At 42.8% G+C, this 17,444-nt stretch overlaps 3 protein-coding genes across 3 annotated transcripts in view; 2 read left to right on the plus strand and 1 right to left on the minus strand.

Moving 5' to 3' along the window:
• The window catches only part of LOC118738883 (kelch-like protein diablo), a 61,742-nt gene extending 60,529 nt beyond the window's left edge, over positions 1–1,213 (plus strand). The window contains exons 5-8 of the mRNA XM_036469904.1: positions 14–86; positions 150–339; positions 405–592; positions 649–1,213. Of these exons, the coding sequence (XP_036325797.1) occupies positions 14–86; positions 150–339; positions 405–592; positions 649–673 (476 nt within the window). The 3' untranslated portion in view covers positions 674–1,213. The remainder of the gene's footprint in view (positions 1–13; positions 87–149; positions 340–404; positions 593–648) is intronic.
• A 4,618-nt stretch (positions 1,214–5,831) lies between these two features.
• LOC118738888 (DNA polymerase iota-like) lies at positions 5,832–9,104 on the plus strand (the record flags this gene model as incomplete). The annotated part of the gene is given in 4 exon segments (XM_036469914.1): positions 5,832–6,134; positions 6,201–6,468; positions 6,525–7,042; positions 7,132–9,104. Coding segments are annotated over 4 exon segments (2,814 nt in total). The 5' UTR covers positions 5,832–5,973.
• A 6,450-nt stretch (positions 9,105–15,554) lies between these two features.
• LOC118740085 (larval serum protein 1 beta chain-like) overlaps positions 15,555–17,444 on the minus strand; it is an 18,648-nt gene continuing 16,758 nt past the window's right edge. Inside the window, exon 2 of the mRNA XM_036471578.1 lies at positions 15,555–17,441. Within this exon, the coding sequence (XP_036327471.1) occupies positions 15,693–17,441 (1,749 nt within the window). The 3' untranslated portion in view covers positions 15,555–15,692. The remainder of the gene's footprint in view (positions 17,442–17,444) is intronic.

The raw sequence follows: 17,444 nt of genomic DNA on the forward strand, positions 1-17,444 counted from the left end.
GTAGCTGTATTAGGTGGTTATCTCTATGCTATTGGTGGCTCTGACGGCCAATGCCCATTAAATACTGTTGAACGCTATGACCCAAGGTTTGTGTCTCAATTCGAATAAGCCTTTACTTAGCCTTATTTACTAATTTTTTTTCAATACAGGCAAAATAAGTGGTGTGCCGTCAATCCCATGTCCACTCGCCGCAAACATTTGGGGTGCGCTGTCTTTAATAACTACATATATGCCGTCGGAGGGCGTGATGATTGCATGGAATTGTCTTCAGCAGAGCGCTATAACCCGCATACAAATACATGGAGTCCCATTGTGGCGATGACATCGCGTCGCAGCGGCGTAAGTTTGACTAAAGAATAAAAAAGCAACAAAAACGCATTATTTATTTTTATACATTTTCTTAGGTTGGCTTGGCCGTAGTAAATGGACAGCTATATGCCGTTGGCGGATTTGATGGCTCGGCCTACTTAAAAACAATTGAAGTTTATGATCCCGAAACAAACCAATGGCGTTTGTGTGGTTGTATGAATTACAGACGTTTAGGTGGTGGCGTAGGTGTAATGAGAGCACCACAGACTGAAAACTATATGTGGTAAGTGTTTTTGCTGGAAATTGTATGCTGATTTAAGTATGTTCCTCTGCTTGTAGGATACGCAAAGATTCTGTTGTTTGATTGAACCCAGAGGTGTGTTATTATTGAAGCCGTGGCTACGCTATAACTATTTTGCGTTGCTACGGTACATTTTAAGGCTCTTAAGCTTAAACTAAATTTATAATAAGCAAAGGATATAAAACACTACACCCATAAAAATAAATAAAATCGAATAACCTACACATATAAAATTAATTAAAAATTATATAAAATTAAGTGCGCATGAATTCCATTTACAAAAGATAAAATAAAATGCGTTGTTTGCCGGTTGCCTGTGATGATAATGTGGATTGTGTATTGGGGCGAACGGCAGTTATGCGTTTAGCCAAATATCACTTTATAAATTTATTAACCAAGCATTTCCACACAGCTATTTTGAACAGCTCTATGTCCCGTGCGCTGTAATAGCAGTTGGCAAGCAATTGCTTACAAACAAATATAAAGGCAATGCTGTAGCCTATGCAGTGCACGGGACACGCAAACCTATTGATTTGTAACTGAATAAAAATGCGTTAAGCTAAGAATATAATAGATGAAAAGAAATTGAAATATATTAAAAAACATAATTAACGAAAGCATGGGTATACAAAATTTTAACTGCCTTCAAATTGAAAATAACGAGTAAAATAATATTATTAAGCTCACGACCACCAGTATCTATTCGAAAGCTTAATCCACACAGCAAAAATATGTCCTTTTTTGTTTCTTTAGTTTTAGTAAACTTTGCAATGTAAAAATTACGTGTAAATGCATTATACTGTCAAAGAAGTAGTTCTTATATTATAATAGCTGACGATGAAATATTTATTTTATAACTTATGAACGCGTGTAATCAATCTCTTTTTCACTCGCGTTAAATACTTTTTGTACTATTGCTCCTTCAATAAAAATCAAGTCAACTTAAAACGAACCTGAAACGTGCACCTTCCACTCATAGGTATAAGCTACTAAAAAATGTTAACAATTAACAAATTAATAAAAAGCAAACAAAATAAAAAAAGATATGGATTGTAAGCGATGATAACCAAAAAGATATGTATATCGAGGAATTAAAAAAAAATAAAATAAAATCATTACCAATTAGTTATTAGCGTGGGCCGAAAATCCGCTTTTTAAGAATTTTGAATGGTAATAGCAAAAATGTTGTTTATTATGCTCTAAAAACAATCTGTGTGAGAGATGACAATTTTTGGTCAATATCTTAGGCTCGTCGAAGTCCATCAAAGTTCAATGTGCTCAAAAATTAAAATTAATAAATACATTAATTAATATTTTTTTAAAAATAAAATTGCAAGTATCTTCGAAAGTACTAGTCCTACATAATTTGGTATATGGACCTTTTTTGTAGAGAATCGAAGTAAGCTAAGAAAATTTTTTTATTGCACTTGAACTTTAATGGACCTGGGCGAGCCTAAGATATTGACCAAAAGTCGTCATTTCTCACACAAATTATTTTTAGAGCATAATGAACAATACTTTTGCCATTACCTATCGAAATTCTAAAAAAGCAGATTTTCGGCCCACGTTATTAGTTATGTTAAGCAAATTTGTGGCATTCAGCTTGATTTCTACCTACATGATTAGTTAAATGCCCTTGAATAAAGCACATACATAATGTACATACATATTAATATCTGGCATACATATGTGTGTATAATTCAAATTCACTTTTGGAAAGTCCTTTTATATACCTAAGTTTATTATAGTAATTCTTTATTTCCACATTGAATTGATTGACTAATTATCTTTGTAATGTAAATAAATATATGTACATATGTATGTGTGTATGTATGTAGACTCCAAATACGTACATATGCGAGCAGGTATTTGTAAAATTATGCGCATTGTTCTTTGCTGAAAAAAAAATAAAATGTTGATAAGTAAATTAAGAGATTATTATATGCAAAACAAATAAAATAAAATTTACGAAAAACCGGTCATTGACAAAACCTCTAGAATGAGTTGCAATTACGTACTACTGTGAAATGATTAATACTAATAAAGTATCAACAATGGAAATCATTATTAAACATGTTCAACTTATTACCGTAAAACTATTCAGCTCGTATTTGATTTTTGCACAGCAACTGACTTTTGAGCTGCGCTGAATAAAATGTGCACCGTCGCGATCGCGACAATGGCGCAGGTATAGCAGACATCACTCATCACTCGAACTATTTAACGTTTATATACTGTCACCGCTGTGGTGTAGTGGTTAGCAGTGCAAAATACCATTCCGCAGGGCCTGGGCTCAAGCCCAGTTTCCCAACAACATAAAAAATAGAAAACAAAAAAGGTTTTTTTCAAATAGGGGTGCCTCTCGGCAAACAATGGCAAAACCTCAGTCATGAAAAAAGCTTCTCATAAAAATACAATCGTCGTCGTTGTTGTTGTTGTTGTTGTTGTTTTGTTGTTGTTGTTGTTGTAGCGGCTACAACAACCCCGCCCAGATCGGTAGATATCTCAGTCGTTGTCGTCAAGCTCCACTAACAGAAGCCCTAAGAAGCGTGCAGCCTCAATAGGGTCGGTCCACAGGGGCAAAGGCGTTAGGGTTGTCGGGTTTTCCGGGCATACGAAGAGATGTTTCGAGTCATGGGGTGTTCCTCCGCATGTCGGACACTCTCATTTGGCACACCTGCGTCTAGTCTGCTCAGGTATTAGTTTAACCTGCTGCAGTAGTTAGAGCGCAGTTGGGCTATTGTGGTTCTAGTCTCCCGAGGCAGATGAAGCTCCGTCTCGTCAATGTCCGGTGGTTGTGCGCCTAGAACGGCATTCACAGGTCTGGAGTCTACGTAACTCGAGACTGACTCCCTGTGAATGCCGTTCAGGGCCTGTCGATAAGCTGACGGGTCCAGAGGTTGTTTAATGAACCTCTGGACTTCGTCCGTCAGTTCGTAGAGATGCCTCCTGACGTGCCTGGGCGAGGGCTCTTCTGCAAGCAGTTGCCTATTTGGGTGGCCACGTCTATGGCTCACAACAAGAAACTGCTTGCAGAGCATTGTGTTGTGCTCCCTTATCGGGACATTTTCGCCTCGTCGTACATGCGGTGTTCTGGCGACATCAGAAGGCATCCAGTCGCTGTCCATAGTTACTCCGGGTATTTTGGGGTTATTCACCGTCGGAATTGGTGTATCCTCGACGTGACGCAGAGGATTTTGTAGAGGAGAGGGTTAGGCTCCTTGCAGTGAAGAAGCGAGAAAGCTCGGAAAGATACCCGTTTACTTTCGAGCACAAGTCATCAATTCCATTCCAAGTCGCCATGATCGAGCAATCGTCGGCGTAAGAGACAATCGAGACTCCCTCTGGTGGTTGAGGGAGCTTTGAAATATAAAAGTTAAACAGTAGCGGGGAAAAGACACCACCCTGTGGAACCCCCTGTTTTATTTTCCTGAGTTTGCTCGATTTGTCTCTAAACATTACCGACGAGTGTCGACCAGTCAGATAATGCGCCGACCACCGTTTGAGCCTCTGTGGGATCTTCTAGTAGCGTGGAGTGGCTGACGGTGTCAAACGCCTTTGACAGGTCCAACGCTACTAGAATAGTTCTCTCACAGGGACGGTTGTGGTTAATGCCACGAGTTATCTGAGTGTTTATGGCGTTACGTGCTGTTGTTGTACTGTGCACTTTACGGAAACCATGCTGATGCTTCGCTGGGGTCAGGTGGATCGTGAAATACGGGAGCAGCAAGGCCTCTAGTGTCTTCGCTACAGGAGAAAGGAGTGTTATCGGGCGATAAGATTCTCCTTTGTTGGCTGGTTTCCCCGGTTTGAGCAGTGGGACCACTCTCCCCACCTTCCAGGTGTCTGGGATGATGAGAGTGGCTATTGACATATTGAGGACCTCCGTTTGGTACGCTACTCCCGCAGGACCCAAATTTTTCAGCATCAGCATGCATATTCCGTCCAGACCCATGGCTTTGGAGGCTTTCGCCTTCCCGATGGCCACCTGAACTTCACTGCTAGTGAAAGTAAGGGGGGCACAAGTGGTTGGCAGTTTGTGCAGCCTTCTGGTCACTCGACGCTTGGCGTTGTCCGCCGGAGGATGCGGTATGAACTGTCGGCTAAAATAGCTCGCGCATCGCTCCGGGTCCGACGAAGAAATTTCGACCCTGTCGTCGTGCTTCGTCGGATTGGACAGTGACCTCACGGTTGACCAAAGCTTACTCACACCAGAGGTGAAGTTGCAAGTCTTCAGATGCTCTTCCCACTTTTTCCGCTTATATACGTTCAAAAGCTGCCGAATCTCCGCGTTGAGATCCCTGATACGGGGATTTCCGGGATCGGCCTGATGAAGGTTGTCACGATCATCGGCTAGAGCAGCTGCTTCAGCAGGGAAGTTTGGACGGGGGTCCGTGATGCATCCTGCCGGTACGAAGCGAGCTGCAGCTACAGTGACCACCCTGCGAAACTTACGTTCACCAAGGTGGACGTCGGTTGGCGTGGGGACCATCTCAGGGCCTGTGCCAAATGATAGAAAAGAGAAAATTTTGACGGATCAAAGTAAAAATCTGACATTTCTCGTGGTGAATAAGAACGTCAGAATTTTACCTAGCTCATGGGGCTAGGTAAAATTTTGACAGCTTATAACCATGTATACACATAATATTGCTTGGGGGTAATAAGGAGTGAACATGAAAATGAAAGCTGAAACAGCATAAAAAAGCGTACGTTACTTGCAAATTATAAAATAAATATAAATTTTAAGAATTTCAGCAACACACAAAAATAAAGCTTTCGCACGAGCGTTTGTTTGGTTTTTCAACTGTCAAAATTTTACTTTGCATTTGACACAGCAAAATTCAATTTATTTGTACACCATAGCAAATTTTTCCACCCCGTCTCACCACGGAGAAAAAAGTTACCGATTGGCACAGGCCCTCAGTGAAATTGTTAAGTGCTGTCATTTTTATATGGCGAAACCAACTCAACAGCCATAACTACGTGGTTAGCTCCGGTGGGGACATGGAATTAGAGAACTTGAAACGACAACCAACTATTATTTAACACCGCAAAAATTCATAATATGACTTTGATGGTACTTTACGGACCCCTTTAATGTATTTTTTAGGCGTTTAAAGTTTGCGACATACAACAATACGACACTTACGACACCGTTGTGAATACGCAAGATATGTATATGTATATTGCACCTTATGTTAAAAAATATGTTGACCACAAATCGAGTATCTACTGTACCCGTCTCATCAGCTGATCTTTGAAAACATTTGTTTTGGCGCGCGGGCGCGTTTGTTTCGATTTTTGATGGATTTCTTCACAGGTCAGTTTTTGTTATTATAAAAAGTATTTGGTTTTTCGCAAAAATGTCGTCCCGAAACTACGTTCCAATGCAACAAAAGTATAGTCGCGTAATTGTGCTGGTGGACATGGACTGTTTCTTTTGTCAAGTCGAAGAAAAACTTGATCCCCAATTGAAGGGACAACCGCTAGCAGTGGTGCAGTACAACGCATGGCGAGGTGGCGGGTAATTTCTAAAAAATATCAAAAGTAGGTTTATTTAAAAAGCTAACTGTGGTTCAATATTAAATAGAATTATTGCGGTCAACTATGTAGCGCGTGCCAAAGGTGTAACACGCCACATGCGCGGCGATGAAGCAAAGGAGCGTTGTCCTGAAATACAATTGGTAAAAGTGCCGAACATACGAGAAAAAGCCGATTTGGGCAAGTACCGTGACGCAGGCAAAGAAGTGGCAAATGTGCTGCAGCGCTTCACGCCATTACTGGAACGCGCCTCTGTTGATGAGGCGTATTTGGATATAACGGAATCGGTTAACAAGCGATTGGGAGGCATGCATGCAGTAAGTTTATTTAATCTTCGTTAAGAAAAATACCTAATTCGGGTTTTATTTCATAGGGTTCATCCATGCTTCAGCCAGAAGGACTTGTAAATACATACGCCGTTGGATATGCAGGCATAGGCGATTATGTAAATGTAATTACAAAACGTTGTAATAATTCCAGTATAGAGGATGCCGATTTAGAAACCGAAGCGGGCGCATTTGCGGAAGCTCATGATGCTGGCGATATGACGGCCGCACGTCAAAGTGATATACGTTTGCTTATTGGCGCTGCTATTGCAGGAGAAGTGCGCGCCGCAGTCAAGGCCGAGACGGGCTATGACTGCTCCGCAGGTATAGCGCACAATAAAATACTCGCAAAACTAGCTTGTGGCATGAATAAACCAAACAAGCAGACCATTTTGCCATTGGCACAGATACCTACGCTATTTGAAACTCTGCCGGTTGGCAAAATACGTGGACTGGGTGGCAAATTTGGTGAAGAAATTTGTGCGGCTTTGCAAATACGCTTTCTAGGCGAGCTGTTGCCGTACTCAGAGCAGGAGTTGCAAAGGAAATTCGATGAGAAGAGCGGGTGAGTTATGCGACTTTCTATGTTTATAAAAAATATATATGTATGTATGGATATTGTATGTATTTTATGAGCAATTATTCATTTTCTAGCACCTGGCTTTATTATATATGCCGCGGCGTTGACTTGGAAGCGGTTACGCCGCGGTTCTATTCGAAAAGCATTGGCTGTTGCAAAAAATTTCCGGGACGTAACAACATTACCGGTTTAAATACACTGCGGCATTGGTTAGGTGAGCTAGCCAACGAGGTGTGTGATCGCATAGAAAAGGATATGATCGAAAATAATCGTCGTGCTAAACAAATGGTTGTTAGTTTTATACAAGAATTTGATGGAGAAGAGGTATCTAGTTCACGTTCAGCGCCACTTAATGGTTATGATCAAGAAACTTTAACGAAATGCAGTTTAGATGTGATACAATCGCACACTAAGCAATTTTTTAAACCTGGCAGCTCATTGATATTGAATAACCCTATAAAATTTTTGGGTATTAGTGTAGGAAAATTTGAAACAATACAAAGTGGACAAGGAAAATTGCAGGAAATGTTTGCCAATCTGGCAGCTAAGAAGAAAAACGAAATAGTTAATACGGTAACTCAGCCAGTATGTTTAGACAACGCTAGTACAAATAAGAACACTAAGATCGCAGAACCTTTTGTTGCAAAGAAACCAACATTCATGCAACATTTCTTAGGACGTGCGTCGGATCATGAAGATAAGCCAAGTGGCTCAAGTAATGTTGGGACAAATTCAAAAGATTGGGAAAAATCATCGTCACCCGAAATTATTACAAATGAAACAATGGAGAGTGCGCAGCCACCGGAAAAACGAAGCTTCTTTTTCAATGCGCTAAGAAAACCAAGAAAAAACGAAATCGAAAGCCAGGGCTCCTCAGTTGGCGGTAGTGACATCACTTCGAAGTATGAGGCTAAAAGTGGCGACATATCAAAAAGTTTCTTTGCAAAAATTTTAAAGAATACAAAAGATGAAGCCAATAATTTGACTAAAACAGCAAATGCAAGCAACGTGCAGTTGTCTTCAACGGAGTCCTGTAAGACGACGGCATTTGAAACCAAAGGGAACGATTTTGAATCAACGATTGAACTGCAACAGGAAAAGGCTTTTATAGTAGGTGACACAAAAGAATCTACTTCTAAATTAAACAAAAATAATGATATAAAAAGCACTAAGCGAAAATATACAGTTTTGCAGGATAACACCTCCCCACTTCATGTGCCCCAACCCAACGAGATTGCAGCAGCTTCGAAGCACACTACTCCACAATCTTATGAGGAAAGTTATGTCGAATTTGCGATCCCTGAATTGCGGGCCGAACTTTTGAAGATGACAAAATGTGAAATTTGCAAATCTAATGTACCATCAGACATCCGTTCAATACAATTGCATCAAGACCATCATGTGGCCATGCAACTCAGTCAGCAATTGCGTGATGAATATCGTACGGAAGTTAAAGCTCAATTGAGTGCTAAAAAGCCTTTAGCAACTAGTAGTGCTGCACCGAATAAAAAAGCAAAAAAGTCGTCAGTACAAGCAACAAAAGTCACTTGCACTAAAGAAGGAGGCAAATGTGCTACAAGTAGCGCAAGCATAATGAAGTATCTTAAGCCCTCAACTCAAGGTGCAACCACATCTACGAATGTACCAGCGTGTGTGGCAGAATCTGAGCAATTCACCGAGCTAATCAACACATTAGATGATACTGTGGATACGGTGATTTGCGAGGAATGTAAAGTGCCCGTTGTCACCAATGAGCTGCAAGAGCATAAAGATTTTCACGTCGCGAAATCGCTGCAACGTCAACTCAATATGCTGGAGGTGCGCACTGTTCCTATTGTCAAAAAGGCGAGTGGCGGTTGCAATAGCACACTCAATACAACTCAGTCGAGCATTAAAAATATCAAACCAATTACACAATTCTTTTCACAATCAAATTGTTAAATACTAAATAGTTAGACGTAAGCAGTGCTGAAGAGCGAAAAATATAAAATATATGCATCTTCAATCAACTTTGCTGTTAATATTCTAAGCGCCGGAGGTGAGTTTAGTTTTACAGTTTATAATTACAATTATAATTATATTTCTACTATTCAACATTTGCTGATAAGAATTGTTTAATTATTTACATACACACATACGCATTCATGTGCATATTCAATACCATCTACTTCCGATTTTCATAAAAACTTGTTTCTGATATTCAAACCCATCTGTTACTTAACTTTGAACTCTGATATTATTTCAAGCTCTGAATTCCAGTGGTAAATATTAATAGGAAGCGATAAATACGGATAGCCCATTCCCATGACAACTGGTTCTACGTACCGGAGTGACTCGGGTTTTACCCAACCAAGGGCTGTTGTTTCGGTGATCCAACCCTGTTTAGGTCAGCGAAATCTTTCAAACGTTGTTCGTCCATGGGGCAACATCTTCTCCGCATTCTTCTGTTCTAGCATAAAGTCAAACCCAGGGCCAGAAACCTATACCTGCGTATATCAGAGACCATTGCATCCAACTCCACCTCGGTCAGGTCCAACACCTCCAACGGGTGGAGTCACCTCCGTACCTGCTCGGATTTAAGAACTCACCGGCAGTGAACCACGTTGTTGTTGTTGTTGTAGTGGCTACAACAACCCCGCGCAGATCGGTTAATAACTCAGTCGTTGTCGTCAAGCTCCACTAACGGAAGCCCTAAGAAGCGTGCAGCCTCAATAGGGTCGGTCCACAGGGACAAAGGCGTTAGGGTTGTCGGGTTTTCCGGGCATACGAAGAGATGTTTCGAGTCATGGGGTGTTCCTCCGCATGTCGGACACTCTCATTTGGCACATCTGCGTCTAGTCTGCTCAGGTATGAGTTTAACCTGCTGCAGTAGCCAGAGCGCAGTTGGGCTATTGTGGTTCTAGTCCCCCGAGGCAGATGAAGCTCCGTCTCGTCAATGTCCGGTGGTTGTGAGCCTAGAACGGCATTCACAGGTCTGGAGTCTACATAACTCGAGACTGACTCCCTGTGAATGCCGTCCAGGGCCTGTCGGTCCAGAGGTTGTTTAGTGAATCTCTGGACTTCGTCCGTCAGTTCGTAGAGATGCCTCCTGACGTGCCTGGCCGAGGGCTCTTCTGCAAGCAGCTGCCCATTTGGGTGACCGCGTCCACCGACCACCGTTTGAGCCTCTGTGGGAGTCAGGAAGCCTCTATATCTTCTAGTAGCGTGGAGTGGTTGACCTTGTCAAACTCCTTCGACAGGTCCACCGCTACTAGAATAGCTCTCACAGGGACGGTTACGGTTAAGGCCACGTGTTATCTGAGTCTTTATGGCGTTAAGTGCTGTTGTTGTACTGTGCACTTTACGGAAACCATGCTGATGCTTCGCTGGGGTCAGGTGGTTCGTGAAATACGGGAGTAGCAAGGCCTCTAGTATCTTCGCTACCGGAGAAGGGAGTGTTATCAGTCGATAAAAATCTCCTGGGAATCTGGGATGATGAGAGTGGCCATTGACATATTGAGGACCTCCGTTTGGTACGCTACTCCCGCAGTACCCAAATTTTTCAGCATCAACATGCATATTCCGTCGGGACCCATGGCTTTGGAGGCTTTCGCCTTCCCGATGGCCACCTGAACTTCACTGCTAGTGAAAGCAAGGGGGGCACAAGTGGTTGGCAGTTTGTGCAGCCTTCTGGTCTGGAGGATGCGGTATGAACTGTCGGCTAAAATAGCTCGCGCAGCGCTCCGGGTCCGACGAAGCATGTTTGCCGAAAGAAATTTCGACCCTGTCATCGTGCTTCGTCGGATTGGACAGTGACCTCACGGTTGACCAAAGCTTACTCACACCAGAGGTGAAGTTGCAAGTCTTCAGATGCTCTTCCCACTTTTTCCGCTTATATACGTTCACAAGCTGCCGAATCTCCGCGTTGAGATCCCTGATACGGGGATTTCCGGGATCGGCCTGATGAAGGTTGTCACGATCATCGGCTAGAGCAGCTGCTTCAGCAGGGAAGTTTCGGTGGGGGTCCGTGATGCATCCTGCCGGTACAAAGCGAGCTGCAGCAACAGTGACCACCCTGCGAAAATTACGTTCACCAAGGTAGACGTCGGTTGGTGTGGGGACCGCAGCGAAGGTGCTCTCAGTAAATTCCGCGAAGCCTTTTCAATCAGCTTTAGAAAAGTGTATATAGGTCCGGTGTTCCGCGGTTGGTTTATCGATCGAGATGACTATGGGCAGATGGTCTGATGCCAAAGCCAGCATAGGTCGCCATGATATGCTGTTTATCAGACCAGCGCTGACTATTGTTATGTCTGGCGAGCTGCCCATAATCCTGGTGGGTGCGTCGTCGTTCATTGTGCAGAATGTCGAATCGTCTATCTACTCAGCCAAGTCAGTTCCCCTACGATCGTTTGACAGGCTTGAATGCCAAAGATCGTGGTGCGCATTGAAGTCACCAACTACCATACGGTTTTCACCTCTGAGGAGCGCACCTATTTCAGGGTGAATCCTGCCGGCCAGCTGGTGGCATGGGGTATATATATGTTAAATATTTCGTGCTGGACATCGCCTGGCCGGATAGCAATGCCCTGAATGTGTGGGTGGTGGTGCGGTTGTATCTGTAGTGTGGTCTGTTGTGTCTGTGGTATTGTCTATTGTATTGTTTTGTGGTGAGGTTGCGTGAGTGTTGAGTTGCTCAGGCGGACTCTGTTGTGTCGTGGAGGCAGCTCGATTGGCGCAGCAAGGGGCCACTTACGCAGTGGTCCATTGCCTGTGAGTCGTGAGGCCTGAGCAAACTCGGAGATGGCTCTACCTATTGCACGTATTGCATCTGGCGGAGGTGGAGTTTTGGTGTAATCGTCTCTGGCACACGCAGCAGGTATATGTTTCTGGTCCAGGGTTTGACTCAATGCCAGCCCTGAGCAAAAGTATGCGAAGAAGAAGTAGCCCTATGGACGTAAAACTTTTGAGAGATTTCGCCTACCTAAACGGGGTTAGATCGCCGAAACAACAGCCCTTGGTCGGGTAAAACCCGAGTCATTGCGGTACGTAGAACCGGCTGTCGTGGGAATGAACCACGTAATTCGTGGCCCTATGCTGTACAAACCGGACCGCCCCCACGGCAAAACAGACTTCACCCGAGCAACACAACACTAACTTAACCACACCCCAACACAGCACAACCATAGACAGACACACGAACACAACCGCACCCCCCAACACACCGCCGCCGGCAGCTCCTAGTCCCTCCTACAATCTGATCGGTGTATAGGCCCAAAATATACCGTAACGTGACATCAGTCAAGTGCAATTCCTGCCTTGGCTGGTGAAACTTTAATGCATGTTCAGGACTGCGCACCACGCGAGATTAGTCGAGCGAGTGTGTGGAATCCTGCTGTGCTGCTCGGTCGCAAACACTCCCCGCGACGCTGCACACTATCACCACAGCAACAACACTGTTGAATTACGCCGGATAAAATGTGTACCGTCGAGATCGCGAGCAAGATAATGGTGGTGGCCCAGTGCGCCTTTTGCTTTCCCCAGCGGTGTGGTTCAGGTAGCCATCGGAAGGGCAAAGCTTCCAATGCCTTTGGAGCCGGCGGAATACGCATGCTGATGCTAAAAAAAAAATTGGTGCTGCGGGAGTAGATTACCTCACCAAGGTCCTAAAACTGTCCATGGCCACCCTCATCGTTCCGGACATTTGGAAAACGGGGAGACTTGTCTCACTGCTTAAACCGGGGAAACCAGCCAACAAAGAAGAGTCTTATCATCCGATAACACTCGTTCCGCGAAGACACTTGTGGCCTTTCTACTCACCCACTAAACGAACTACCTGACCCCAGCGAGGCATCAGCATGGATTCTGTAAAGTGAATAGCACAACAACAGCACTTAACGCCATAAACACTCAGGTAACTCGTGAAAAATTTTGTACGCCCAAGTATGATAGACATTTTATTTTATTATATTTTATATTGTTTATAAATGAATTATATTTTTACAAATCGTATGTTTTGAGTCATATGTTTTTGAGAAAAATACACCGTAGTAATTTTAAAACTTCAAAATTACATTTCTCGACTGCAAAATAAGATATTCGAGCTAGCTCAACGGCACACAGTGTGGTTTTTTAACACTTCAGAGCAATATTTTCATATGAAGCAAAATGGCTTTGAAAACTAATTTAATTGCCTTTCAAGGAAAAATATTGCCATTGAGCCACAATCACTCCTTGACCTCAAAAAAATTTGTCAAAAATAGTGTTCTTTGAAAAAAAAACTATACTAATATTATAGATTTTGAGACGAGAAACACGATTCCACTGTTTAAAAAACGAAAAAAAATTTCAACCCCTCAATTTGAAAAATGTATTATATATTGCATTTTTTTATTTGCATACAGCTGTGCATCCTTCACACAATTTTTATCCCTCGAACAACAAGTCAGTTTTAGTGCTATTCAAGACCTTTAATTTAAGCCGAGGCTCTAGGCCCTTTGAGAGCTAAATTATTACGATTCTAAAGTTAAACTTCGAAATTTCATTCGACATTTTTTTTCTAATTTCGGAGTAAAAACTAGTACATCAGTTTCGAAGTTTGGTTTAAATTTTTATAACTTGGCTCTCAGAGGGCCTAGAGGCTTCTACCTTGGCTCAAATTAAAAGTCTTGAATTGCACTTATTGTTCGAGGGATATAAATTTGAGTGAAGGATGCACAGCTGCATGCAAATAAAAAAAATGCAATAAATAATGAATTTTTTAAATTAAGGTGTTCAAGTTTTTCTTCGAATTTTGAACAGTGGAATCGTGTTGCTCGTCTCAAAATCTATAAAACTAGTATAACCAAAAATACATACATTTTTTGTTTTGGAATAAATCTCGTGTATTTTGCATGTTTTGTTTCGAAGAACACTACTTTTGACCAATTTTTTTAAGGTCAAGGGGTAATTGTGGCTCAGTGGCCACAATTGAAAGGGATTTACTTTAGCTTTCAAAGCCATTTTGTTTCGTAACAAAATGCTGCTTCTGTCGAAAGCGCTCCGATTAATTCGCGCGCAGTGTTCAAAAAGCACTCTGTGCGGCTTGTCAAAGGACAAGAGATGTATTTTAAAATGCTGTGCGTATTTTTCAGATATGAGTTCAGCGACAAAATCTATAAGAAATGGCCAATTTCATATCAGAAAGATATTTCAATTAGCACGAAATTGTTCCGGAAGTAGAATAACAATACCAAGAGTGTTAATAAAATTCTTAATCAAACTCGGATTTCTCGACCGACTCGGATTTGGGTGGACGAGGCCACAGACTTGCCAAAATACGGCACTCCGGACAGCCATTGGATGACTTCTCCTGCGTCACACCATCACCTATTCGACGTGGCCCTAATACGCCCTGTGAGGGAGGGTAAAAGTAAGTAAGTAATTCCTAGTAGGGGGCCACAAACGAGGGCGCCCGAACAGACACTTGCTTGAACAGCAGCGAGAAGGCATCTATACGAACTAACGGACGAAGCCCAGAGGTATATTAAACAACCTATGCACCCGAAAGGGCATAAACGGCATTCATAGGCCGGGAGCTGGTGTTAGTCGTGACCGACTCCCTGTGAACACTGCCTGGGAACACTGCCGCCTGACGTCGACGAGACAGAGCTTCGTCTGCCTCGGGAGACTCGCACCACCTTCACTCTGCTCCAGCCGGCTAAACTCGTACCTGAGTAGGATAAATCTAGATGTGCCCAATGAGTGTCCGGCATACGGAGAGTCACCTGATGACTCGTAACACCTTTTCTCATGTCCCCTAAAACCCACTCAACTAACGCCCCTCTCCATTTGGACCAACCCACTTGGAGTAACTCAATTCCTGGGTCTCCCGTGTCTCCCGTTTGTTGAGCTTGACGACAACGATTGAGCGATAAGCCGATCTAAGTAGGGCAAAGGTAGCCGCTACAACAACAACAGCTTCATAGCTGCGACAATCATTGTATCTGAAACGACCGAGATTTATATCTGGATTGGCACTCCAGAGAGATTCCTTAAGAACTCTGGGGAACCATGTAGCACTTGTTTGGTCTAGGGAGACTATTAGGACGGAGTGCATAAAGATTTAGACATGTCAGAAGACCGCACCCCGAACATACACATCCACCGGTCCCAATAATACAAATTGTACGAGATCCTGGATATTTTATGCGACATTCATTGAAATACTGCACCGTATTCACTAAAAAAGTTTTTTATTTTTGAAATATGACAATCGGAAAGGATTATCAAATTTTAATTGGTCTCCCTTTCCATCAAAGCTTTACAAAGCTTTAACTTTGAATTGTTCTTCCTCCCACTGTAGGAGTCGTGAAACCATTAGTCTTTCTGGCGAAATCAACTGCCTCTGCTATCCACAAGGAGTTAAGCTTTGCTAATTATTCCCTGTTCTATCCATAAAAACAAAACAGTTTTAGTTAAAGTAGTTTTTGAATTGCCGTAGCAACCGTTTGCATTTTATTTTACTTTTTTAATTTGTTGTAATAAAATTAAAAAAAACTAATTAAACACTTGATGACCAAATACTCTAGATATTATAACGTAATCACAGCGTTTTCGTACGACAAAACTATCATAATTTCCTTAGAAATACCACTTTGGATAAATATATTCCCTTGATTTAATTGAAGTATTTGGTGTAGTAGTCATTGTAATAGTTGTAGTCGAATTGACCATAGTTCTTGTATCCCTCGTAGTATTTCTTGAGTGTGTTGTTGTGGTAGATGCTGACATCAATGAAGTACATGTTAGGCACGAAGAATTCATTCTCATCAATTGGACGGTCAAGTGGATAACCGAATAATTGGTTGTCAATGTGGCGTGTGCCGGAACCAATACCGGCAGAGTAGGTCGAGTCGAAGTTAGAGTTCTGTTCCACGGTTGCTTCGTATGGCGCAATGTAGAAGAAGAGTTGCACTGGGAAACCACTCTCCCAACCCTTAGGCAAGATCAGGCGTTGTGGGAATCCGCTGTGTGGTTCGCTAATGTCCAATGGCAGTTCATATTTGCCATCAAAGGCAGCCATCACGTAGTGGTACATTTCAGTGTAAGTGGTGCGATCCTCAATAGCCCAATCGAAGTCCTCGGATGTACGTTTGATGACATTCTCGCCAGCAGTCAGCTCATAAATGAATTCATCCAATTCCACGAAGTTCTGACGGTTCTGCTCCAGCGAGATAATACGTCCGTTTTCATCGAATTTAGGTCCGTAGAATGTGCGGATGACAACCTTTTGTGGTTTGTCAGATTGGACGGTGATGTCAAAGTTGAATGGTTTGTGATTGAGACGCATCTGACGGGCATATAATGCCTTGTCCCAAACGAATTCGCCATCAGCGAACACCATCTTGTCGTTCATTAAGTTGGTGACATCAAAGTCTACCAAATCGTAGTAGGTGACCATTTCACTGACTTCCACACGCTTGATTTCAACGCCGGATAGCGTCAGTTCTTCTCTGGTGTAGGGGTGGAGATGTTGTTTGTACAGGTAGTATACGGTGCTGATTTGTTTGTACAAGCTGTAGAAGAGCGGATCACGCATCATGGTTTCGTAATTCAGGAAGACATTGGGCATTACTTCGAAATCGTTGTAGTCTACGTCAGCGACGAGCATATGAGTCAGCATGTACCAGGAGTTGAGAACGTACTTGTCAATGGTATCGATGGTATCAGCGTTGCCTTGCAAGTAATTACCGATGTATTCGACAGCTTGTGGCTGGTGTAAATCGATTTTGTGACCGTCGCGGGTGGTGTAGACGCCAGACTCAATGATACCGTAGATGCGTTTGTGAGCGCTTTGAACTAGGTTCAACATATCGTAGTTGCCATAACTTTGGATTTCGAAGTAGTTCTTACGGTATGTGTAACCAATACCACTGAATGAAAGTAATTCTGGATCGTAGCCTTGTTCGTAAGCGTGGTACCAAGAGAGTTCTGGGATATCGCCCAAACCGTTAGCCAAGCGTTCCATGTAGTAACGAGACAGAAGTTGTTCAACATTGTACACCCACCATTCACCACGACGATCCTTGTCCAAGCCGAAAGTTTTGCCATCCAAGAAGAAAGCGTAGTCCATGTTCAAGTAGTACCAGTATGAGTTCCAGCCCAAATCTTCAGTGAAGTAGGACAACACAGAGTGTTCGTTGAAGAATTCAATATCGCGGGTGTAGTCAACGGGATGCCAGAACATTTTGATATCCTTCATGAATGATATATATTTGTCGTCGGACATAATTTCGTAGGTGTTTTCACGTAGCGGGTAACTCTTCTCAGCAGCATACCAGTTCTCACCCAGACCCATCAATTTCCACCATTGGTAGGTCTTAAAGTCCTTCATGTAGAAGTAGTCTTGGTTGTAGTATTTGTTGTTCTG

This window comes from Rhagoletis pomonella, unplaced genomic scaffold (genome assembly GCF_013731165.1).
Source record: "Rhagoletis pomonella isolate Grant_MI unplaced genomic scaffold, Rhpom_1.0 Rhpom_scaffold_00005, whole genome shotgun sequence".
In the NCBI taxonomy this organism is placed as follows: domain Eukaryota; kingdom Metazoa; phylum Arthropoda; class Insecta; order Diptera; family Tephritidae; genus Rhagoletis; species Rhagoletis pomonella.